General features: G+C 55.5%; 6 protein-coding genes across 6 annotated transcripts; 3 read left to right on the top strand and 3 right to left on the bottom strand.

The window, feature by feature from the left end:
* Window positions 1-2,271: 2,271 nt before the first annotated feature.
* CH63R_08063 (Glucosamine-6-phosphate isomerase) lies at window positions 2,272-3,736 on the top strand (the record flags this gene model as incomplete). The annotated part of the gene is made up of 4 exons (XM_018303037.1): window positions 2,272-2,451; window positions 2,513-2,545; window positions 2,619-3,164; window positions 3,239-3,736. The coding sequence occupies 4 exons, from the start codon at window positions 2,272-2,274 to the stop codon at window positions 3,734-3,736; spliced, it is 1,257 nt and encodes a 418-aa protein (XP_018157815.1).
* A 770-nt stretch (window positions 3,737-4,506) lies between these two features.
* On the bottom strand, window positions 4,507-6,231 carry CH63R_08062 (NDT80/PhoG like DNA-binding protein; the record flags this gene model as incomplete). Its single annotated transcript, XM_018303036.1, has 3 exons — window positions 4,507-4,627; window positions 4,683-5,993; window positions 6,122-6,231. The coding sequence occupies 3 exons, from the start codon at window positions 6,229-6,231 to the stop codon at window positions 4,507-4,509; spliced, it is 1,542 nt and encodes a 513-aa protein (XP_018157814.1).
* A 955-nt stretch (window positions 6,232-7,186) lies between these two features.
* On the bottom strand, window positions 7,187-8,850 carry CH63R_08061 (N-acetylglucosamine-6-phosphate deacetylase; the record flags this gene model as incomplete). Its single annotated transcript, XM_018303035.1, has 3 exons — window positions 7,187-7,457; window positions 7,508-8,178; window positions 8,230-8,850. The coding sequence occupies 3 exons, from the start codon at window positions 8,848-8,850 to the stop codon at window positions 7,187-7,189; spliced, it is 1,563 nt and encodes a 520-aa protein (XP_018157813.1).
* Window positions 8,851-9,645: 795 nt separating this feature from the next.
* On the top strand, window positions 9,646-13,060 carry CH63R_08060 (Glycosyl hydrolase family 3 N terminal domain-containing protein; the record flags this gene model as incomplete). The annotated part of the gene is made up of 6 exons (XM_018303034.1): window positions 9,646-9,920; window positions 10,095-10,213; window positions 10,286-11,560; window positions 11,614-12,839; window positions 12,890-12,976; window positions 13,043-13,060. 6 exons carry the CDS (start codon window positions 9,646-9,648, stop codon window positions 13,058-13,060), a joined length of 3,000 nt encoding a protein of 999 aa, XP_018157812.1.
* Window positions 13,061-14,812: 1,752 nt separating this feature from the next.
* CH63R_08059 (Glycosyl hydrolase family 31) lies at window positions 14,813-17,176 on the bottom strand (the record flags this gene model as incomplete). Its single annotated transcript, XM_018303033.1, has 2 exons — window positions 14,813-16,930; window positions 17,003-17,176. The coding sequence occupies 2 exons, from the start codon at window positions 17,174-17,176 to the stop codon at window positions 14,813-14,815; spliced, it is 2,292 nt and encodes a 763-aa protein (XP_018157811.1).
* A 1,469-nt stretch (window positions 17,177-18,645) lies between these two features.
* On the top strand, window positions 18,646-21,311 carry CH63R_08058 (Glycosyl hydrolase family 3; the record flags this gene model as incomplete). Its single annotated transcript, XM_018303032.1, has 7 exons — window positions 18,646-19,003; window positions 19,066-19,309; window positions 19,362-19,662; window positions 19,710-19,790; window positions 19,847-20,188; window positions 20,240-20,869; window positions 20,934-21,311. 7 exons carry the CDS (start codon window positions 18,646-18,648, stop codon window positions 21,309-21,311), a joined length of 2,334 nt encoding a protein of 777 aa, XP_018157810.1.
* Window positions 21,312-24,835: the final 3,524 nt, after the last annotated feature.

Genomic DNA, 24,835 nt, shown 5'->3' with positions numbered 1-24,835 from the left:
TGCCGGACAAGGTGAGAACAGGAATGGTCGATGGGAGCTTCTTTCTTCAACGTCGCACAGGCGATGGGGCGACACACACACACCGCAATCCCAATACCAATGCCGCTACCAGGTTCATCTGGCCTAGTCCAATCCAGGCCCGATGGTCCAATCCACGTCACTTGGGGGCCAAATGCTCGTGTTGATGCATGGACGGGTGGATGGAGTAGAAGGTGGGTTTGGGTGATGGATGGTGAAGGGTTAGAGGTGGTTGCAGGTGGGAGGAGAGAGAAAAAGAGGGTTGAGGAGAGAGTTTAGGTGAGCTCCGGTAGGCGGAGACAGACGGGAAACCGAACGCGTGCAACAATCAACTAACTGACACGGGGGGATGGTTGAGAATTCTAGCCGCAAAGTGCTGGCTGGACACAACACCAAGACAGTCCAGGCCAGGTCACGAACGGGCAATCAACGGAGAGACGTGCTGTCAGGACACGCTGGTTTGACGCCTCTCCCGAGCCAGAATTCTCGCCCCAGGGCCCAAGGTACCCTCAACCGGGCTTAACCTGTCCACTGGGTTAGGTTGGTGTGGTGTACTTGTTGGAATTGTGTGCTTGTTCAAGGCGAGATAGATGGTGGATGGGGAAAGGAAATCGCCGCTCCAGCTGTAACGTTGCCTTTAACATCCTGCCCCCCCCCATGTCTCCTATCTTGCCAAAAGAGGCACACAGTGAACGTCCAAGGGTCCAGACCCCCACCCGCCCGCTCTTTCTTTCTGTGTGGGAAATTGTTTAGATCCACCGCCCAAGCGACATGCAACGACAAACAATGGCCCAGAGGAAAGATGCGACAACACAACGATACAACAGCGCAACGCAAAGTGAGAGACGAAAAACGAGAGTTGAGAGGGGGTCCTGGGAGCCAGGGTGGTTCCTGAGAAGACAACGATACACGTCCGCATCTCAATGATTCCACCGGCTGCGCGATGTAGCTTCTCCTGGCCTCGACGTTTGGCCCCGGATCAACGCGGCTTCTTCCCTTTGCCGCGTCCATCCATCAAGGCCGTGCCATCAAACACTCTTCCATGCTTCTTGCCGGTCCACTCAACAACTGGAATCGTTACACTTGAATCGTTGTCGAAGACCGTTCGAACAATATAACCAGAACCCCAACAGTCTCACACTACCAGCACGAGCCGCCCAATATGTACTCCTCCGGCGCAGCCAGCCGAAGAAGAGCGGGAACCGTGCCCGCTACGTTAGATCGCGCCTCTTCGATCCCCCATGTATCAGTTGCATGCAAAGCACGGAACCCATACCCGTTTCCCGTGCAGTTCTAGTAGCAGCAAGCAGCGCTGGTGCATGTGTCGTCAGCCTCCAGATCGCAGAACCAGGGTCCCGGTTTCGCGTCACTGACGTTTGGTACCTAACGATAGCCCCTCCTCCGCCACCGGCGGTCCATATCGACAATAATCGACCATCGTCGCCACCCGTGCATGGCGTCCCAAACTTTGCTCATATCAAGTAGTGAGTGTATCAACATTTCTCCACACTGTAGGTCCTCTTTGGTGACCTTTCCCCACGGCCATACCAGGGATGTTGACCCGGCCGCATGGCTCCTTCGACACCACCACTACTGGACAGCCATGCCCAACCTTGCCCGGGAGACCTCGGTTCATGACGAGTCTAAATCGCCAATGACGGCGACCATCGAAAAAGGACTCAATCTTGCCCATCATGTCGACAGCCGACTCCCCTGGCTGCTGGAGTTGGAGCCTTGCCATCCGATCCTTGAAACCCCAGGTGACTCGGTCGGCACCTGCGACTGGCAACATTGATGATGATGTCTCCTCCTCGGCGGTTGTGGGACGCCCGCCCCGGTGGTGGGACTTCCCACTCCTCAAACACCGCCGATAGCAGTGACGTTCCATCCCCTCCTCCACCACCACCACCACCACCACGCGGGGTGGTTTGATGAAATCTTCAGCAGACTTTGGCGCTGATTGCCGCAGGTCTGTGATGTCAGGCCCTCCGCGACGAATGGGACCCTCCCCTCTTCAAAGGAAGGGGGAACCGCCAAACTTTGCAGTCGCCGTACTTCGGTGTTGAGGTAGTCCCTCATAAGCAAGGGCTCCGTCAGCTTTACGAGCTGTCTGTATCTTGACCTTTCTCCCTGTTGAGAACAAACCTGCAAATCCAAAGCTCACCAGCCCTGCCTGCCACTCTTATCGACCTGACGCTTCTCTCGTATCGTTGCAACCCACACTAGTCCCCGTTCGTATATAGATATCCCACGATGAGGCTGATCATCCGCGACAACGCCGACGCTGCCAGCGAGTACGTCGCCAGCTACGTCGTTGACCGGATCAAGCACTTCAACCCTACCCCGGCTCACCCGTTCGTCCTAGGCCTGCCGACGGGAAGCAGCCCCCTGGGGGTGTATAAGATCCTTGTTCAGAAGTACAAGGCTGGTGAGGTAAGACCCTCATCTCTCTGTTGTGTGTCGAAGGCTTGTGGCTCACGACGTGTACTCGTAGATATCATTTGAAAATGTCATCACCTTCAACATGGTACGTGAAGTCTTTTCCAGTGGACGGTCTCGCACCGTGTATAACACCATCACGATTGTTTAACATTGAACAGGACGAGTACGTCGGTATCCCCCGGGATCACCCTGAAAGCTACCACTCCTTCATGTGGAAGCACCTCTTCTCCCACGTGAACATCCACCCCAACAACGTCAACATCCTTAACGGCAACGCCCCCAACCTCGAGGCCGAGTGCGTCGCCTACGAGGCCAGGATCAAGGCCGTCGGCGGCATCGACCTATTCCTCGCCGGCATCGGCGAGGACGGCCACATCGCCTTCAACGAGCCTGGCTCCAGCCTCGCCTCGCGGACGCGCGTCAAGACGCTCGCCTACGACACCATACTCGCCAACTCGCGCTTCTTCGGCAACGATGTCGAAAAGGTTCCCAAGCTCGCCCTTACGGTTGGCGTGCAGACCGTCCTCGAGGCGAGGGAGGTTGTCGCTATCATTCTCGGCGCTAAGAAGGCGCTCGCGCTGCAGAGATGCATCGAGCAGGGTGTGAACCATATGTGGACGCTCTCCAGCTTGCAGCTGCACCCCCACCCCATGATTGTGGTGGACGAGGACGCGACGCTGGAGCTGCAGGTCAAGACAGTCAAGGTGAGAGATCCTTCCCCCATCAAAACAAAATCAAACACAAAACACAGCCGAGATGCTAACGATAAGAAAAACAGTACTTCAAGAGCATCGAAAAGGTCGCCAAGGAACAAGGCTTCGAACAGATCCTCCCCTCGAAGATCCGCACCGGCCCAGGCCCAGTGCCAGTAACGGTCATTGACGAGGTCGAGACTCCGACAATCCTACACCCGCAGCCCACTACCTCCCGCCTGTTGCGCGCCTCACCGGCGACGGAGTACCCTATCCGCTCCACGTCGCCTGACATCGAGCTCGTCTTCGAGAACATGGCCTCGCGCACCAAGTCGCCGACGGAGCAGCAGCTCCGCGCCATCACGCCAGACCTCGTCACCGACAGAATGGCCACGCGGATCCCCGATCCCGCGCTTGCGGGCCGTCTGACGCCGAATCCCGAGCAGCAGCAGTCCAGGTCGGTGACCCCCGACTTGGTCCCTGACCGCATGGCCTCGAGGATTCCGGAGCCGTCGCTCGCGCGGCGGTTGACGCCGAACCCGGAGCAGCAGATGATGTCACGAGTGAATGCCGTCGGCGCTTGATCGAAAGCAGGCGGGAAAAGAAGAAGGAAAGTTGGAATTCGGGAGTTGGAAGCATCTTGTTGCTGTTGGAAATTCTCGTCAGCTCGAGGGGTAAATTTTTTTCTTTAAATTTTTTTCTTCTTTTCTTTTGGGAATGTTTCCGAAAATCTGCATACTGGGCCGGTATCAGAGTGTAGTATGCTTAGTAGACCACGGCCGGAATAAAAGGGGCGCATGAGATTTGTACTTGTCAAGCGTGGCATTGTTTAAATAAGGGTGGTGTGGCGTCCATCGAGAATGTCAGAAGGACGGGCAGCAATGAAAGGAATAGAAGAAGGGGGGGGGGATCCCATTTAAACAAGTCGAAAACCTACAGATTTTTTCAAAGGAGGTTTCGCCCGATGAACTTCATGAATGTCTTGCAGTATGCAGATGCAGGATTGAGGATAGCCCGGCTCCAATGGGAGTCGAACGGGGTCTGATATTCTTCGCTTTTGAGTTACTTCCTCACCTAGACTGGGGTATAACATAACCAACTGTGCCGGTTGCAGCCCTATTTCCCATTTGCTCCCACCTCCATCCTGCTCTGGCTCTCTCTGTCCGAGATCAAGCAGACGTGTCATTACCTAATATGATGTACACCAAGAGAAAACAATAACAGAAAAAAATCGCATATCTTCGTCAGTTCATTCAGAAATTTACCACGAGACCCCGTCGTGATTCGAAATGCTTGAGTTTGGACAAAAGCTTCTAGAACTAGATGTAGATGAAATGGCAAGCGGGTATGGTGTTCACGATTCGGCGGTGAAGTATCGCTTTGCCTTACTGCGCAGTTGCTGCGCCTTGATCTCGGGTGGTACGATGGTGTGGTGTACGACGTGAGGTCGGTATATTGCTTCCACCGGTGGCATCCTATCAAGGTTCGGTCAGCGAGAGACGACGAGACAAAGGTTGCGACGAGCCTTACCAATCATCCACGCTGAGTGGAAAGTATTCGTAGAGCAAGTCGTCCTCTTCCTTGGGGCTCTGGCTCAGGTGGTGCCCTGCGGCCGCCGTCGACTTGCTGAACTGCGGGCTCTGCACGTCCGAGTTGGACTTGTTGGGGCTCCTCTCGTCTTCCGAGAGAGACAGGTTGATGGGACCAGAAACCCCAGCCCGTGGTGCCGAGCTCGAAGTCGATGCTCTGGCCAGCGGCCTCGATGTCTCTGACGACCAGGCTGGTATGGGAGGCCGGTTGATTCCCGGCGACATGGCCACTTTCTTCGACGGAGGTGGCCCCCTGCCAGGGTCCTGGTACATCTGCGGCGGTGCCCAGTCTGCTGGCTGCTGGGCGCTGCCTTGGGGTTGTTGGTATTTCAGTACAGGAGTAGGTACACTGCTGTTGCTGCTTTCTTTGAGGGTCGTTGCGGAAGCATCGCTGTTGCTTCTTCCCACAAGTTTTTTGTCCCCACCGGTCAAAGGTATATCTTTTCGGCTGTCAAAGTTCCGCGGGCTACGGCCACGAACAATAACGGGCCCAGAGTGTACTTCGGCAATCTTGACGTACTCGCCGTTTTGCTGCTTGCCCAGTAGGTTGATCTGCACTAAATAATGCTGCTGGAGGCCCTTTCTCCTTCCGTTATTGGCCGTCGCGTGCTTGAATTGCAGCCTCTTCCATGACAATGGCAGAGAAACCCTGTTCGCATCTACTTCTTGTCCATTCCCAAGGTCCAAGACAATAGTAGGGGGTCCGCCGGTAGACTTCGGTTCTTCGGCGCCTATCGGATGCGCACTCTTCCAAGGTATCGAGATGATCTCTGTCGCCTTGCCCTCGATGGACTCGACCGCCGTTATCGAAGCCGCCAGCTCGAATATGGGGATTTGCCGGCCCTGTTCGTCTACAATGTGCGTGATGTGCCGCGGCAGCGTAATTTGACCGGAGCACTGCCACAGATTCCTCCGATAGCATGTCAGCTCGAGCGGCCTGCCGCTGTTCTCAGCGCCAAAGACGTCCTCGGCCACGAAGAACATGCCGTACAGCTCGGCCGACATGTTGGCTTCCACATGCTGGCCGGTCCCGTCGACGACTGTAGCCTTTAGTAAGGGCGCCGAAAAGCCTAAGAGTTTGCTGTCTAGCTCTTGTGTGGTGGAATCTTGGCTGAACTCCTCGGGAGCGAGTTGGACTTCGTACTGACGATTCGAGTATGCGAAAGGGTCTTCGAAGCCCGTGGCGGAGAAGTCTTGGAAGTCGTAGGTCGGCGTGAACGACATGGTGGGAAATGTGCCGTTTACAGGATCTCTGGAGCAATGGGAAGTGGTCAGACTTGGCCAGACTGGCTTTCATCCCATGGTTGCGACATGCCGACAAATAGAAGGATGTCCCCGAGGCACGTTTCTACCGTGTCGTTGTGGCTAGCTGGTACTTACAACAGAGAGTCATCGAACAGGGAAGCATCTATACCGTCCACCACGGCGCTGTTCAGAGTCATGCCATCGCCGGACGTCGCGCCGGATGACATTGAGTGGAACGCGGCCATGGCATGGTAGGACGTGTAGAGCAGGCGCCGGCCGGCGATGCGCAAGCCACGCTTCGTGCTGCTATCGCGAGGTGGGAAAACGGCTGTTGGCGGCCAAGGATGCTAGATATTACTCGGACGAGTCTTGTGTCAAAATGAGGGGAAGGCCACAACCACTCAAAGCTGGGCAAAGAAAAAAGCAAGTCAGCTCGTGAAGTCGGAGCTGGCCTAAACGAATGTCTTGTGCGAGCAAAGAGGGATGGAGAAGAGTGATCACTCGGGAGAGGAGCAAAGAGTGGAGAGTCACCAGAGAGAGTGACCGGCAGCTGCATCCACCCCTATCAGGCCGCTAAATGACACTAATTGGCTGTGCTTTGTTGACGGCTGCAGCTATAATCGCACTGTGGAGGTAATTGGGGGGTGTAGACGACTTGGAGCACCCCCGCGGCGGGTTGGAGATAGAGAGGGTGCTGGCGACAGTTTGCAAGATGCGGGGATCCAGGGATGAGCCGGCAGGGCTAATTCTGCGCAAGATTGACCCCCGAATACACAGTGTTCTCTGTGTTGGCTTCACAGTACTGAAGGTAGGTAGGTAGTTAGGAGCATGCAATTTTCATCTCGCTGCACTGTCAACCTAGCCTTTTGAACATTTCTTTTCTTCTCGCGGCCGAAAGTCGGCGTCTCTAATCTAACTCGATGTCGTACAACCATGCTTTTGCACGAATCATTGGGATTGAGTAAGGGGCGGGGGAGAAGCGAGAACCCATGCTGCCTTGTTTGCTTCTGCGCTCCAATCGCCACAGCCTACAGCCCGGATTCGAAACTAACTTCATCTGCCCTACCATCCACATACAACACGATTCAGATGGCAATTCTATGCTTGTACAGTCTGTTGTTGAGCCCGAAGCCACTGTCCTCTCGACTGCTGTTCTATCAAACATCCTCCGGTTCTTGGGTCGTGCAGTCCGCCGTCGTTCTACGGAGTAATCGGCGATTGGCTCTCCTTTCGGCTTGATACTATTGCTCCGGCCTTCCAAACCTCGTCCACAACCAGCTGCGTGGCGCCGTCTCTCACTTCCTCGGAGAAGATGACCAAGTCAGCATCGGCTCCGTCTTCCAATGAGCCCTTGACGCCATCAAGACCCAGCATTGCTGCGGGCGTCGCAGTCACGGCTTTCAGCGCCTTAGGGATGCCCGTGCCGGACCATCGGAGGAAGTTGTTCACACATTCCATCAGGGTGACGGCACTATCAGCTGTTAGTTATGATCCGTTCTCTCCAAGTTGGCGCAGACTCACCTTCCAGCGATGGTGCTGGTCCCCTCCAGCAATAGCGTGGAGCCGACCTTGATGATGTTGTTCACATCCTGCCCATTAGTCCACTGATATGAGCCGTCGGCGAGGCCCATCATGTGCATGGCGTCCGTCACCAAGATGAAGCCATCAGGGTGGGCGTTGAATGCAATCTTGATCGTTGTCGGGTGGAGATGAATGCCGTCAGAAATGATACCAAAATACGGCCTGGCTAGGCTTTCCGCAATGCCCAAAACGCCAAAGACACCAGGATTGCGATGGTGAAGAGGCCGCATGGCGTTGAAGAGATGGGTAATCATCGTGGCTCCTGCAGCCACTGCCGCCGACGCTTCTTCGTATGTCGCCTCCGAGTGACCAATGGAGTAGATGATACCTCTCTCCCGAAGCTCGGGGATGATCTTGGTCATGTTGCCCCTTTCTGGCGCCGCCGTAATCATCTTGATCGGGATCGTGCGACCGTTAGCGCTTGGCTCTATGTTCTCGGCGCCGTAGCACTCTTTTAGGTCATCAAATGTCTCTGCTTGCTGCAATACGTCGACATTGTGGATGCCGTTCTTTGTGGGGTTGAGGAACGGTCCCTCGACGTGGGCTCCCAAGGATTCGGCACCATCGTGGGCAGCTTGTGAGCCTCCCGATGGCCCGAGATACGGTAGTGCCTATTCCAACTTAGTATTTCTCGACTTCCCGAAGGCTTCATATACACTCACATTCTGGTAAAGCTCAGGTCTTTGGCTGGTGAGCGTGGGGACGTAGGATGTAACACCCGTGGCCACTAGCTTTCTGTTGAGCTCGCGGACCTTCTTGCCATATTGCGTCATGTCTTCGAGCAGTGTGGAGAAGTTGAAGCCGAAAGCACCATTGAGTTGGCAGTCGATTAAGCCGGGCGACACGATGCGGCCACCTAGGTTGATGGTCTCATCTGGAAGACAGAGGTCGTCGAAGAAGGCTGCCTGGCTGTGAATGATCTTGCCAGTAACGGAACTAACCCAGATGTCTTCCTGCACCAGAGCATCGCCCTTTACGAGGCGACAATTTGTGAATTTTGTGATGCCATTCTTAGGCGTCTTGGGGATGGCAATGGGCATCTTGTCAAACTGAGCAATGGGTGCTGCTTGGCTTCTGGGTTGTTGGCACGGGATCTGTGGTTGCGTGTTGTGCTGATCTTCACTACCAACGCCATAAATAAAGTCGAAATAAAATGGCATTGAGGGACGGAGTTGGGTATGTATTATTCCAGGCGCAGCGGCTGCAGCAGCTGTAACTGGACTGGCAAAAGCCAATGGGTGCCGGCATGGCCCGGCTTGCATGGAAGTCTCATGGACTTCCATGGCACTGGCACATCGTCATCGCCCCCCCACAGTCGCAGCGAGATAGCCACCACACATGGTGGTATGAGATAGGACGGCGACTCGTGTGTGTGAATGGGCGTGTATATTGGCAATGGCATCAAACGTGCCTTTGGTAAAGTGGGGGAAAGCTAGACCCGATGGCACTGGGGGCCGTTGCACTGCCATGTTGCCTCTTTCCGCGTTGGTCCCCTCCGAGTCAGAGAAAGTACTTGACCAACCGTTGGTCCACCTGGCAGAAGGCATTCGTTTCTGGAGCTTCGTTTCACTCCAAAGCACCCAAGCACCCAAGCATCCGACGTAACGCATCACTACTTCCAGATTCTCGAATTGGAGAGGGAGCCCCACATCGTGTCGGAACCCTGAACGCTTGACGTTGGAACATCTCAAAGGACGAGCGTCCAGGGGTTGAGTAAGAGAAAGAGAGACATCGAATCGGTTGGGGAGCAGGGAAGGGACCGAAGGAGGAACAGAAAGAAGGTTTTGACGTGGTGAGGCTCCATGTAACGTTCCGTTGTCAAGGCCGAAGATCAGAGACACTAACATCAGAATTGGAGCTGGCTTCCCGGTACGTACTAGCCGAGCACACGTCCCAGCCCGGCACAGACACCGACCCACCTGTCCCGCACCCACCGCCAGTGCCCACTTATCGCGATAACGACGAGGGCGGATGTTCACGGGTTATCGGCCAATCGAATTCCCCGAACCCCATTCCTTTATCCAGCCAGTAATAGTCGACCTTGGCTGGTGCAGTGCCCACCACCATATCCACCGCACATGGCGCCCCAGTCCACCTCCACATCCTCCTTACAGACACAGACGTTCTTCCACGTCCCGCGCGACGGCTCCGGGCCACATTCGTCCAGCAACCGGGAGTCAACGTCAACGTCAACGTCAACATCCACGTCCGAGAAGGGTCGCCGTTACCTTTCCCCCCTGAAGACACGCTACCTCGAGAGGTACTATGCGCGTCAAAACGTGACGAGTCGCAGACCGCTAGCCATGGCCCAGCTCAACATGGAGCTCGACCCACTATGGCAGGATCTCGATTGGTACGTTGATTCTATTCGTTTGACCCGCATCCACCATCTCATCCCGAATCGCACTTCTCCCCTTGTTTCGTCGTAGCTCTCAATTACGGCATCGCGTACGGGGGTGGAATGGCGCAAGTGATTTGACCCAGGTCCATTCCACTAGCTGACATGCCGTGTCATTGCGCATTGCAGGGCCATTGGCCAAATGCTGATCATGGGCTGGGACGGCACCGAAGTGACGCCCCAGATCCGCTCTCTCATTGAGGACCACCATCTTGGAACCATTATCTTGACCGCCAAGAACCTGAAATGTCAGTACTCCCTATTGACTCCGGCGGGCGTGCTGGAACAGCATGCTATTGATCCATGCTGATACCACGTAGCTGCTCAAGGAACGGCCAAGTTGGTCAAGGAGCTTCAGACCATCGCTCACAAGGCCGGTCATCCCAAGCCGCTGCTTATCGCCCTAGACCAAGAGAACGGGGGTGTCAACAGTCTCTTCGATGAGGACTACGTATGCCAGTTTCCCAGCGCTATGGGTGTAGCAGCCACGGGACGGGTCGAACTGGCCTATGAAGTGTCCAAAGCTACCGCGACCGAGGTCGGGGCGTGTGGCATTAACTTCATGCTCGGCCCCGTCCTGGATGTGCTCTCCAACGCCAGGTACCAACCTGTTGGGGTCCGCGCCACTGGAGACGACCCCCAAGAGGTCTCTCAATACGGCATCGCCGCCATCAATGGTATTCGCGATGCCGGTCTTGCTTGTTGCGGGAAGCACTTTCCGTCGTATGGAAACTTGGACTTCCTGGGGTCGAGTCTGGACGTCCCAATAATCACCCAGACGCTGGAAGAGCTGAGCCTGAGCGCGCTGGTACCGTTCCGCAATGCCATCGCCACTGGAAAGCTTGATGCCATGTTCGTAGGAGGATGCGCCATCTCGAACCCTTCCATGAACGTGTCTCATGCGTGCCTATCCAACCAGGTCGTAGATGATCTTCTCCGAGAAGAGCTGGGGTTTGACGGTGTTGCCATCTCGGAGTGTCTCGAAATGGAGTCACTTACCCATGAGCTTGGGGTGCAAAACGGGGTCGTCATGGCCGTCGAGGCCGGATGTGATCTCGTTCTACTATGCCGAGCATACGATGTACAATTGGAAGCCATCAAAGGCCTCAAACTAGGTGTTGAGAACGGCATCTTCACCGAAGAACGGATCTACACCTCGTTGAAGCGGGTATTACGATTGAAGGACACGTGCACTTCGTGGCAGACAGCCCTCAACCCACCTGGGATATCTCTCCTGTCTAAGCTGCACCCATCTCACATGGCCCTGTCCAGGAAAGCTTACGACGACTCGATAACAGTCATCAGAGATAAGGAGAACCTCCTACCCTTGTCGGAATCGATGCATAAGGATGAAGAGTTACTGCTTCTCACGCCGCTAGTCAAGCCGTTGCCGGCTTCAAGCTTGACAAAGAGCATTCTTCAGGCCAATGATGCTCAGGGGCTAGCGCCGACCCCTCACGACAAATGGCTTCACCGAGAGAAGGGGGCCATAATGAGTGGAGAAGGCGTGTTCCGCGAGTTTGGGCGCTCTTTGGCACGATCTCGTCATGGAAAGCTCCTCCATACGAGTTACACGGCAAATGGAGTCAGACCAGGTGTGTTGGCTCCCTCCCTCAACACTTGGTACGCAGCTAACCAAACCTCGTAGTCCACGAGAATCTCATTCACAGAGCGTCCTGCATTATCATTGTCACAGCGGACGCCAACAGGAACTTGTACCAAGCCGGCTTCACGAAACACGTGGAGATGATGTGTTCCATGTTACGAACGCGCGGCCAGAAGAAGTCCGTCATCGTCGTAGCCGTTAGCTCTCCGTACGACTTTGCCATGGACAAGTCGATCGGTACTTACATCTGTACTTTCGACTTTACAGAGACTGCGTTGCATGCTTTGGTGCGAGCTCTTTGCGGATACATTGTGCCAAAGGGAACCCTTCCAGGGACGCTGCGAAAGAGCAAAAAGGTACTGAAGTCGCGTCAGCACTGGATTGTGGAAGAATATGACCGCCGCCGTGACAGCCATGGGCTCGAAGACCTTACCAAAGCCGTTGCCCGGGCCAACACAGTGGATTTGGGCCACTTGGAGTCGATGTCCGCCGCGAGCTTTGAGTTGTTCAACCAAAACATTGAAGAAGCACACTTCGTCGTCAGAAACAGCAGCACGCACGCCTTGTACGGATTTGCCGCGACGTACTTGGTAGACGGGATCGGTATTCTGGGAGCTATCTTCGTTGATCCTTCCAAGCGCAACGTCTCAGTGGGACGCTCCCTTCACCGACGTGCCTTGCGCTACCTCACCGGCAAACGGGGCGTCAAGAAGATACAGCTCGGGACCTCGTTTCCAGGCGTGTTTCTGGGCGTCCCCATTGACGAGGGCGGCGTCAAGTGTTGGTTTGCCAACAACGGCTGGGATGTTCAATTCCCCAAACGGTTAACAAACCTGATCATCAACGACCTGGGTGGCTGGAGCATTCCTGAGGGTCTGCTACAGAGCATTCAGCGAGGCAACCTTAGCTTCGACCTGATACATGGCCTAGATAATGCGGAAAGTGTCCTTGGCCACGTTGGCAGCTGCGCAAATCCCGAGGTCCTGGAGCTGTACAAGTGTGCTCTGCAGGAAACCAAAGCTTGTGGCATAGTGCGGGCAAAGGGGCCGGGCGACGCGTTGCTTGGGACCATTATCATCTGTAGACCAGGCAGCCCGCTGTCAACTTTTATTCCCCCACTACTCTCGAACGGGAACGAGGGAGTCGGGGGCGTGCTTGCGCCGGTTGTACACCCGGGATCCCAGGATACTTTGGTCCTCCAAGGCTTAACTTTGATGGGCGTGCGGCAGAATAAGGCGCACAAGTCGGCCAAGACTGTGCTCAGCTGGGTAAGCTTAGTCGTTTTGGCGGACGAGGGTTTAGGACTAACAGTGCTCAGGTGCAAGACGACTCTTATGAACATGTCATGGCGATGGGATTTGAGATTTTGCAGGCATACGAAGAGCTTACGACTACGCCAGACAACGTGAGTTTTCCTTCCTGCGGTGGGACGTAATGTTCATCAGAGGAAGCTAACCAATGCACTCCTTAGTGGACTGATATGAACTAGCCACATCTGCGATGCGCTGTGGGAGGCTCAGAGTGCAGTATACCCTCTCGGATATGATTCTTGCTTCATCACCATATATATTGCAGCCTAGATGGCCGCTTTTGTTCCCAGATCGGGATGGTCTGTCAATACGTTTATACACGCATGTCAAAAGTCGGTCGAATCTATGATACATAGTTTATCTTCTTGGTTGGGTCGACATAGGCGAATGAGACTTCATATGTTTGCAAGTGACGCAAGCAGTGCTTGATATATGCAAGATTACCTCGAAGTCGCATCGCAGAGTTACACCCCGAGACACGGCCCTGAATCCCTCGGTGGGCCTCCCGAATGTCGATTAGATGCTGTGCGCGAATGGTACTGACAGGCCGCGAATCCCGGTGGTCAGGATCCTCTGCCTCGCCCATATGTTTTTGTCCCGTGTTTGTACTCGGACGCCTTTTAATGAATGACTCTGTATTCGTTTTTCAATTGAGAAGCCTTTCGTCCTGTGATCTCAGTCCCCCGAATCCCCTTGCTTGCGCTTCCACAGGTTGTGTATCATTTCGGTTACCTTGGACAAGGGAAAATCAATGGGGCCACAACCTTGGCAGGTTGATGAAGTCAGCATGGAAGATGTAAACAACTCTGCAGGATAGTAGCCACCAAGAAACGTCTGATTTGGGAAACATCATCCGAACACACAGCAGGAACCCCCTGTCAACCCTCCCGAGTCTCCTCGCCCTCGACCTTTTCTGAGTTTCCTCGGCGATCGCCTTGCTCACGCCCCGCGTCTGGGGAAACCCAAAAATGGCGAGAACCGAGATTTGGAGAAGGCGAATGGGTGTCGTCGAGTCTTGCATGGCATACGAGTACACCACACCGCCACGGCATCGGATGACAGGCGGCATGTTTACCCCAATTCCCACGCACCCTCCCAAGCAAAAGAATCGAAGACCAGCGAGGAGGGGCTGACGGTCTCGTGGTCCCGCACGAGACGTGAAGCCGGCATTAGCAGCACAGTTGGGAAAAGGGCCATCACCGTGCGTAGCGGCGGCATTGGGCTTCTGTGAATGGCCACCTTCTGGGATGCGGGGTCGAGAGAGGGAGGGGTACAGCATGTAGACGGGGGGAGGGAGGCATGATGCGGATGCTAATGGAGAGGGGTTCAATCGTGGTTCGCGGGGAAACTCTGGCCGACTGGGGTGTTGTAGACCCAGCTATGCGAGCCACAGAACATGGGTCTCATCACTTTGAGACTGCATTGGAAGAGTACGTAAAATTTGGAGAATAAGGGACTTCGTTTCTCGTGTATGATCTATCAGACCACAATCAGCGTATACGGACGTGGTGTGAGACTAGGTGAGGCCATAGTAGGAGGCCTGCATCATGGGAGACGAGATGAGCGACCTGGCCACATCGAGGCCACTGTGCATGAAGCGGGGTAGTGTTACTTCGATAGCTCTGCGCTCGTTGCTGTGGGCAGCGTATCTGGGAATAGCCGACTAACCGACAGGTCCGGGTTGGCTGGAACCTCTGCTGGGAGGGACCGAAAGACCCTTCGGCGAGAGATGGCGACGAGGAAAAGGAAACGGGAAGAGGAAAACACGATGACGTCTGAAGGGGGGACCGCTGCTTGGTATGAGTTACCCCTGGATGAAAACCCGAATATCCCGGTTCTAAGCCATCTAACCCTAGATATGCTGATAGCCTCAAAGATTCATGAACATGACAAACCGCACCAACACGCAACCAATAACTGGTACTGATTCCTCAAACCTCGGTGACGGTAAACTCGCCCTTCAGGATCGCCGTGTCTTTGAGCTTGCCATCCTCGCCAACCTCCAACACGCCGACCTCCTGGCCCTCACTGTCGACGACCGTCGCCCTCGCGCCCTCCTTGACCTGGTACAGCCTGACCTCGACGTCCCGCACGTAGTCGTACACGGCGCCGACAGCCTTTTCGCTGCCCAGGACGAGCACCGTGTTCTCGCGCACGTAGAGCGGCAGCGAACCGAACCCATGCGTCTCCTTGAACCACCCAGGCCCGTCGCGGACCTCACCCGAGAAGAAGGAGGTCCACCGCCCCGTGGGCAGGTAGAACTCCACCTCGCCAGACTCGTCAAAGATCGGGGCCGCCAGGATGCTAGGCCCCAGCATGAACTGGCGGTCGAGGTACCAGGACGTCGGGTCCTCGGGGAACTCGATGCACATGGCGCGCAGGGACAGGGGGATCCCTTGCTCGACGGCGGCCTGCGCCTCGGCGAATATGTACGGCATCAAGCGCGACTTGAGCGCTGTCCACTTGGCCAGGGTGCGCGAACAGCCTTCATCTCCGGCATCGTCGTCGTCGATGACCCACGGCACGCGGTACGAGCTGCTGCCGTGGAGCCGGCTGTGGCTGCAGAGCAGGCCCATGGCCACCCAGCGCTTATAGATCCAGGGCGGCGGGTAGCCCTCAAAGCCGCCAATGTCGCAGCTCCAGAATGAGAAGCCGCTGAGTCCCAGGCCAAGGCCGCCGCGGATCGACTCGGCCATGGCTTCGGGCGTGGACTCGCAGTCGCCGCCCCACTGCAGCGGGAATCGCTGGGTGCCGGCGCAGGCGGCCCTGGCGAACAGGACGGCCTCGTTCTGGCCGTAGCGCTTCTGGAGCGCCTCGTAGACGACCTTGTTGTAGATGAAGGCGTAGTAGTTATGCATCTTGACGGGGTCGACCGTCTTGTCGTGCCACTCGACGTCGAGCGTCGGGATGCGCTCACCAAAGTCCGTCTTGATGGAGTCGACGCCCTGGTCGAAGAGCGTGCTGAGCTTTTCCTCGTACCACCGGCACGCCTCGGGGTTCGTGAAGTCTACCAGGCCCATGCCGGCCTGCCAGAGGTCCCACTGCCAGACGTCACCGTTCTTGCGCTTCACGAGGTAGCCCTTGTCGGCCGCCTCCCTGAAGGCCTCACCGTGCTGGGCGATGTACGGATTGATCCACACGCAGACCTTCTTGCACAGGCCCGATGCCTTGAGACGGGCGATCTGCGCCTTGGGGTCGGGGAAACGCTCCGAGTCGAAGACGAAGTCGGTCCACGTGAAGGCCTTCATCCAGAAACAGTCGTAGTGGAAGACATCGACAGGGGAGCCGCGGGCCTTCATGCCCTCAAGAAACGTGTTGACGGTCTGCTCGTCATAATTGGTCGTGAAGCTTGTTGTCAGCCACAGCCCAAAACTCCAGCTGGGCACCTTGCCCGCCTTGCCCGTGAGGGTGGTGTACCGCTTCAGGATTTCCTTGGGTGTGGGGCCGTAGATGATGTACCACTTGAGCCTCTGGCCTTCGACCACGGTCTGGAGGCGGTTGCAACGCTCGCTTCCGATCTCGAGCTCCACCCTACCAGGCGTGTCGATGAAGACACCGTAGCCCTTGGAACTAAGCCAGAAGGAGACGTTCTTGTAGGCCTGCTCGCTGGAGGTGCCGCCGTCGGCATTCCACAGGGAGATGGACTGGCCGACCTTGTTGTAGGCGCCGAATCTCTCACCGAGGCCGTGGATCGTTTCTCCGACGCCGAGCGTGGTCTGGGTAAACATGTAGTGCTTGAAGTCGCGCATGTCCCCGGTCTGCATTGGCGTACTTGGCGCAGGGTTGTATGCCAGGCCGACGCTTCGGCTTCCAAGGGACGTCAGCCGCTTGGAGCCATCAGTGCTGTGGAACTGTATGTCAAAATCCGGGTGGATGGTTGCGGACAGCGAGCCCGAGGATAAAGTCGTGCCCTTGTCGCTCTTCTGGATCCGCGCCTCGACCTCTGGTCTGCCATCCGGGAAGAGTTCAAAATGAGGACCCTTGTTGAGCGCGCCGGCCCAGTGAGTCGCCTCGACTGAGATGACGCCGTCAAACTCGGCTTTGATATCCTGTCTCGGGAGTCAGCAATGGACTTGGAGGGATCCGAGGTGCTTTCCTCGCTGGCATGTTTGCTCACTTACAAGAGTAACGGTGCTCGCGTTCAAGGTGTGGCCGCGCGTTTTGATCTTCCTCGTTGGGCACAGCAGGCTAAGGCCCTTGCCGCCATCGATCTCGGTGGTGTAATAGACCTCCTCTGCGTACTCCGTCGCCGTGCCCTCGGCAGGCAGCCACATTCCATCGCGGAGGCGAACCATGATGAAGGTTGAATAAAAGGGGGTATCTTGCACACAAACAGACGACGAACAGAGATGTCGGGAGTCAAGACACGATTCAAGCCGGGAAACCGCTCAAAACCCGAGTGAAACTGGTCTCTTGTACGACAATTGCTTCGCGGCGAGAGCACGAGGGCTGCGGAGGATTAGTCGTCGCAGAGAGTGCTCACACGGCAGAGTCCCGCTGCCGGGGCCACGGTCAGCGAATCCCATCGTCGCAATCCCGCCGGTATCCGCAATGGAGTGAGCCTCGACCACGAGGCCGCTGATTCATGTTTAGCCATTGGGTTTGCCCGATTGGTTCCGGGGGGCGGCCCGATAGAGCAGGATCGGGTGTGTTGGAGCGAGCGGGTTTGGCGAGAAGGACTCGGGAGAGAGAGGGAGAGAAAGGAGAGAGGGACGGTATCTGTAAGCGTGGACTTATCGGCAGAGGGAGGGAGGGGGGAGGGATAGGCAGACCACTCTTGGTTCTTGCGGAGATCTGGGGCCATCCACCACTTTCAATGTTGTGCCATTGTCATTGACCACTGACCATTATCGCCCTCGTCTCGATTGGTGACATGGTGTGGGGTAAGTCTGCCGTCCCCGGCCCCGTTAGCGCAGTTGTCGACCGCGTCGTTTCTTCAACCGGACTGGTCGGATTTGAGCGGTTCTCGGGGTCCGGATCAGCTGGGGCCGCGCGCGCCATCATTGGTGGAAACGAGCCCAGAAGAGATCCACTCGCCAAGCACCAGCTATTCGCTCGCTTTCCCCACCGTCCCTCTCCGCAAGCGAACCCTAGCCCCCCTCTCTCCCCCCTCCCCTGCCGCCGCTCTCCTGCAGATCTGGAGACCCGAAGAGGGGCTTTTCCCCAACTTCCTCATCTCCAAACTGCACTTCCCCTCATGCGAAATCACCCATCACCACCAGCTTCACGAGCCGATATGCACTTCGAAATGGCCTGCTGCAAGTCCATCACCTAATTAGCTGTCCGGCAGCTCTGGGTCTGTCGTCAGTCCGCTCCTTCTGGTCCCCGACACCGCCACAACTTCAGTCTGCGAGAGGCCATGTGCAGGAACGGCCAGGGGTATTCGTGTTCATCTACCCAATGAATGCCAGACAAGACCGCTGTGAGAGCAAATTGGCAGTTACATCGCTCCAGATATTTGCCTTTCTGGATAGACTGGGGTGCGAATGGGATGGGGTAGGGGCCTTCATGATCGATGCGGAGAAGTTGCTCTCTCCCTCGTTGGCTGTTTGCCCAATGTAATTACGTCTGTTTACTTTGCTTCCTTGGCCCATGGCATCATGTCGCTGTGATGCTGGGTTGAGGCAGCTGCGCAAGCGAGAGCTGTATTAATACCCTGTGCCGGTGCGCGTCAAGTCCCGGAAATCGCGTCCTCTCTTGAGCTCTGAGCTATAGCCGGAACGCCCCCTAGCCTTCCATTGACCTGAACCCAGTTCGAGGAATCATGAAGCTCTCTCTGGCTTTCGCCTCGTCGTTTCTGTTCGCGGCAGTTGCCGCCCAGAACGGCACCTACACGAACGGCACCTGCACGCCCATCTACAAGAACCCCAATGCCACCATTGACGACAGAGTATCGGACCTCCTCAGACGTATGACTATTGAGGAGAAGACTGCCCAATTGGTCCAGGCCGACATTCGTGACTACCTCAACCTGACTGATGGCCGCTTCAACGAGACCGGTCTGGCCTGGGTTGCAGAGTACAGAGCCAACTCCGTCTGGACTGGTCTCTACACTAACCTTTCAACCGTCTCGTATGGAGCCAAACTGGCCCAGGACTACCTTGTGCACAATACCACGCTGGGTGAGCAGAAACGCGATCGATTGGATCAATTGGAACAATTGAGATGCTGAGACTCTTTCCAGGTATCCCGGCCTTCATCCAGAGCGAGGGTATCCACGGCTTCCTCGCCCTCAATGCCACCATTTTCAACTCGCCCATTGCACACGGCTGCTCGTGGAACCCTGAGCTGGTCGAGAAGATGGCCAGAGTCATCGCCATCGAGTCCAAGGCTCTTGGTGTTAATCAGATCTTTGCCCCGGTAGTTGATTTGGCCCGTGAGCTGAGATTCGGCCGTGTCGAGGAGACGTACGGCGAGGACCCCTACTTGTAAGTGCTTCCAACTTCACACAAGCAAACAAACCAGACTGACAGGCTGCAGGGTCGGCGAGTACGGCTACCACTACACCAAGGGTCTCCAGGAGGAGGGCGTATGCGCCATGGTCAAGCACTTTGCTGCCTTTGCTACCCCTGAGCAGGGTGTCAACACGGCCCCCGTCCATGGCGGTCCCAGAGAGCTTCGCACCACCTACCTTCCCCCTTTTAAGCGCGCCATCTTCGATGCCGACGCCTGGAGCATCATGTCTTCCTACAACTCCTACGACGGCATCCCGACTGTGGCCGACCACCACCTGCTGACCGAGATCCTGCGCGAGGAATGGGGCTACGAATACTACGTCATCGTGAGTTGATCTGGCACTTGACCCCGAGGTTGACTAACGAGATGCAGTCCGATGCTGGCGGGACCGCTCGTCTGGCCAACGCCTTCTTCGTCTGTGGAGAGACTGACGATGCTTGCATCACCCTGAACGTAAGTATCTGATCCATCATGCCTGGACCTGCCAGCCTTGCTCATACCATTCTCAGACCCTGCCTGCTGGCAACGACGTCGAGATGGGCGGTGGCCGCTACAGCTTCCAGTACATCCCTGAGCTCGTCGCCAACGGAACCCTGCCCGAGGACGTTGTCGACACGGCCGTATCCCGTGTCCTTCGGGCCAAGTTCAAGTCGGGCCTCTTCGAGCACCCCTACACCGCCGTTCCCGACGACCAGTTCTTCGACTACATCAACACTGAAGAGCACCGTAAGATTGCTCGCGACCTTGACGCCGAGAGCATAATTCTGCTGGAGAACCACAACGAGACACTGCCCCTGAAGAAGGATGCCCACGTCGCTGTCATCGGACCCATGGCTCACGGCTACGTCAACGTAAGTTGACAACCATAGCAGGCCGCAACCAAAACAACTAACAAGAATTAGTACGGCGACTATGTCATCCACACCGCCATGGAGCGTGGGGTCACTCCCCTCGACGGTATCCGGGCAGCCACTGAGGGCACCGTCACCTATGCCAAGGGTGCCGAGCGTTGGTCCAACGATGAGTCTGGGTTCCCCGAGGCCATTGCTGCCGCCGAGGCCGCCGACGTCGCTGTTGTCATCGTCGGAACATGGTCTCGCGATCAGGACGAGCTGTGGGCCGGCCTGAACGCCACCACTGGTGAGCACATCGACGTCCACGACTTCAAGCTCGTTGGCGCCATGGGCCGCCTCGTCAAGGCCGTCATTGATACCGGCAAGCCTACTGTCGTCATCTTCAGCTCCGGAAAGCCCATCACCGAGCCCTGGATCTCAGACGAGGCCGGCGCTCTGGTGCAGATGTTCTACCAGGGCGAGGAGGGCGGCCACGCGTTGGCCGATATCCTGTACGGCAACGTCAACCCCTCCGGCAAGCTCTCCGTTGCCTTCCCCCACGACGTTGGCACCACCCCCGTCTACTACGACTACCTCAACTCGGCCCGCTCCTGGCCCAACCCGGGTAAGGAATATCCCAACGGCACCTTGGTCTTCGGCAGCAACTACGTACTGTCGACTCCTCTGCCCTTATACGAGGTAAGCAAAGCCCCCAAACGTTCTTTGAACCGTCAGAAGAAGGCCCCTCTAATGTGATTGATAGTTCGGTTACGGCCTCTCCTACAGTACTTTCGACTACACCGACATCAGCGTATCCTCGTCGACCGTCTCCCCTGCCGATACGGTCACTCTCAACGTCAAGGTGACCAACAACTCGACTCGTGACGGCGCCGAGGTCGTCCAGGTCTACGTCAAGGACTTGATCTCGTCCATCGTCGTACCCAACAAGGAGCTCCGTGGCTTCTCGAAGGTCTTCATCAAGGCCGGCGAGACGGCCGACGTCTCCATCGACCTGCCCGTCTCCGCCTGGGGTCTTTGGGACAAGAAGCTGCAGTACGTCGTCGAGCCCGGCGACTTCACCGTCTTCGTCGGCTCCTCCAGCGACGACTTCCGCGGCAACGTCACCGTGACTGTTGTCTAGGATGGGAGGGGTTTGTTCTCGCCTGCCTGCCTGCCTGGTCCGTCTCTCAGTTGCAAGCTAGACTGTGAAAAGCTAGGTTCAAAGGTTGGGCAAAGATGATATAACCTTAGGCCAGCTTTAGCCGCCTTCTCTGTAGATACTTATCCATAATGCTTGAATGATATGAACAAGTCTTTGACGCCGAACGCGAGAAGCTCGCTGATTGGACTTATGATTCAAATGTATGGCTTACTCGCCTCCCTCCTCAAATTAGCCTGGTAACAACGTCCGTGATGACGATTATGAACTCTTATACTGCTTGGTGTGCAGGTGTACACCACCCCGACGAGGGTATGCTTTGTCGACAGCCTTGTTTACACCAGAACACTCGAAGCTTTTTATCGTTTTCCCAGTCGGTACGTCATGTTCGACCTGCCTTGACGAACCGCGCAACCCACGTCCACAAAGGTTTGCGGAGATCCTTTTCGTTCGCCGATGGAATATGCGTTCGTAGGAACCATGGCTCTATGACTGTTCCGAGCCGCTTCTTGCGTATAGATCAGTAGGAGCTGAATAACGAAAGAGCTTTGGATTTCCTCCAGTAGAACCAATTGTAGCAACTGCCCCGAAACGGAAATCATATCGCAAGTTCGTCTCAGCCCCTCCTCCCCACGGGATAGCGAGAGGAAGAATAAGGGGTTCGGGCAAGTTTTGCCCGAACCGACCGTAATGAAGGAATACACACACCCTCCCTCCACGACCCAACGTCCAAGCGGCGTCATGACCTCCCGGTTCGAGTTTCTGCTTATTTTCTCCCCTTGCAAGCCCACCGTCGCCCCAAACGTCCAGTTCACCTCTCCAAACCGCACCATCCCTCCATTGTCCCTCTCTCTCCCCCTCTATCTCTCACGTTGGATGACAGCCTTACTCGAACGGGAAGGTCGAGCGGGGTTGGCAAGCTCACGATATACCGGAGCAACTGGCAACAACAGTTGTTGTGCCACCTTCCGGTATCACGATTCCGTAGCAACCAGGAAATCGCTAACCCTTTCCCAGTTTGTGTAATGACCATGTTCACCACGCTACCAACCTGCCCGGCCCCTTCTCTGTCGAGATTAGCTTGGTGTCCCTCTCGCCTGGCTCTCGACATGAATCCACAAGTTTCAAAACGGCAACTCTAGAGAACCGAACAACGGATGTAAACGCACGGCCGTACCATGGTTTCTTTCCTGTCCATATGTCTGTAGTCAGAACGTTTCGCTCGCCTCATCACTCTTCTCTTACACATGGCACACACAGGACAATCTCGTGTCTAGAATGGGTAAGTAAGGTGACCTGGCTGGTTGTGACGAACGAGTCTTGGCACCGTGGCCGTTTCTTCCGGAATGGCCTCCGTCATTTCGGCTTATATTGCATGTCACGTCTGAAGTCATTGCTTACCCTCCCCGTTCGTTTTCTCAAACAGCAAGGGAAGATAAACCAGCCAAAGGTTGGTCTGTGTGGAAAAGACTAGTGATGCTGGGCCAGGAAAGGCAATTTCATAGTTTCCTCCTCCCGCCGGTTTCGCTTTTCGTTGATCTTTCACGCATCGTCAGCGAACGTCCTCTTCGTCTCGCAATCAACCAAACAGATGGAGAACAGCCATGCCGCAAAGCCCGTTTGGCGCGAAGTTCCGCACGCCTGCGCCTGCGTCTCCTGCAGTTCCGCACCTAAAGGAAAAGGTGAGGCAAAGGCAAGGCGAAAGTATGTGCGTGAGACCCGTGCATCCTGCGCAGTGCAAGTACGACAAGATCGAGCCATCGGGAAACACGAGGGAAACCAAAGTTCTAGAAACTCCAATACCCTTCTTTACCATCATCGGCGACTTTGCCCATGCTTCTATAAAGAATTACGTGTGTGGAACATCCTCCCTGCCTCTTCTTTATCCATCAGTTCCTCATGTAACCATTTTCAACCTCCCCCCCCCCCCCCCCCCCCCCCTTTCGTCTGGAGCTTTGGCCCCCGCTGCTTCAAACTGTCTGAAATCTTATTTATAGCCACACCAGTAACACCGTAGTACCCCCCCTTTCATGGTCAACCATCCACCACCAGCATGCCAACATGTCATGTCGTGCCGATCCACATGCAGAGCAAGGCAAAGTATTGCGATTTCCACGAAGGTTCATTATTGGATAGTATGCCTCCCTCCCACCCTTGCAGTAGTCGCGCGGGAAGCTCTGCAAGCAAGCCAGCAAGCATTGCATGGCATCATGACTGCTGCACCTCCCCCTCCTTCTCCCGCCTCCCTCCCTTACCCTGCTCAGTAATCCGCCGGCCCGTGGCATTAGCTTCATATGTGACATGGTTACAATCGAAACGACTCAGGCCAACCCCCCCTCCTCACCTCTCCCCTTCCAGGTTGTACAGGTATGCAGCGATGCACGGAAACTACTAGCAAGTCGACATTCGTGACGAAACGCAACTCCAGTCCTCCAACAAGAAATTGCAATTTTTTTCTTTTTTTTTTATAACTTTTTTTTGAATGAGGCTTGCTCCTGCATGCTTGCTAGCTACCTACCTAGAGTATTGGGGCTTGTAAGCTTGTCGTCAGTCTATGGTTCGATCACCCCCCGCAAACACCTCCTTGACGTCGCTTCGCATTTGTTGTTGGTCTCGTCAAAACCTCCACCCAATTGGTTTCCGTTATTATGCTTCATTCCGAGGCACCTTGGCATCTTGTGTTGTCTTTCCCGCTTCTATCGACCCCTACTTCTGCACCACTGACTACCACTACATTTCCAGACGCCAACGAGTCTGGGGAACAAAGTCTAATTGAGCCTTATTCGGCTACCCAATTCTTGCATTGTGCTTTGTGTGCGGCTCTGTCCATCAAGTTCGAATGGCATCGTGGCTTGCTCCTCATGGTCCTATCAGAAGTGGGAGCATTCTATCATACAATAGTCTATCAATCAACACTCAAGTTGGGCTGTTTCAAGTATGAACAATTTGTAAGTGTGTGTGATAGCATGGCATGATGTTGGCTAATCTAGTGATGTTTTGCTCTTTCTGTTTCGGAGGTTGCTATCTTACAAGATGCCCATGTCCGTGTCTTTACATGGTGACGCTCAAAAACAGTGGGTGCCCTTGAATATTAGAATATACTATAGAAATGCCTTTGTAAGCCGATCCGATGATCCTCCTTAATTGTATCGCCTGTTGTGCTGGTGTGCGTTTAGGGTGTGGACAAGACCACGAACTGTAACATCACTGCTGGTGTACAATTTTCCGGCAGTTGGCTGCGCTGAAAATGAGGGTGGCAAAGAAATAACGAATGTGGTAGATTTTGTCAGGGTTACTGTCGGTATCCAAAAACAGTCCGTCCCCTCTTGAATTTGCGAGACAAAATCTGGCGCAGCATTGGTGAACTATCGTTAATCCTCTGCTATCAAAGTCCAGTCGAACACGGAAGTGGTTACACGTTTTGTACGTCCTTGTGTCGTCCTGAGAAGGTCGAAAATCTAGCGGCCCGGCTGGACCAGCGGTGTTTTGATCCCGCTCGCGAGAGC

This window comes from Colletotrichum higginsianum, chromosome 5 (assembly GCF_001672515.1).
Source record: "Colletotrichum higginsianum IMI 349063 chromosome 5, whole genome shotgun sequence".
Classification (NCBI taxonomy): domain Eukaryota; kingdom Fungi; phylum Ascomycota; class Sordariomycetes; order Glomerellales; family Glomerellaceae; genus Colletotrichum; species Colletotrichum higginsianum.
This window is presented reverse-complemented; position numbering and strand designations above follow the sequence as displayed.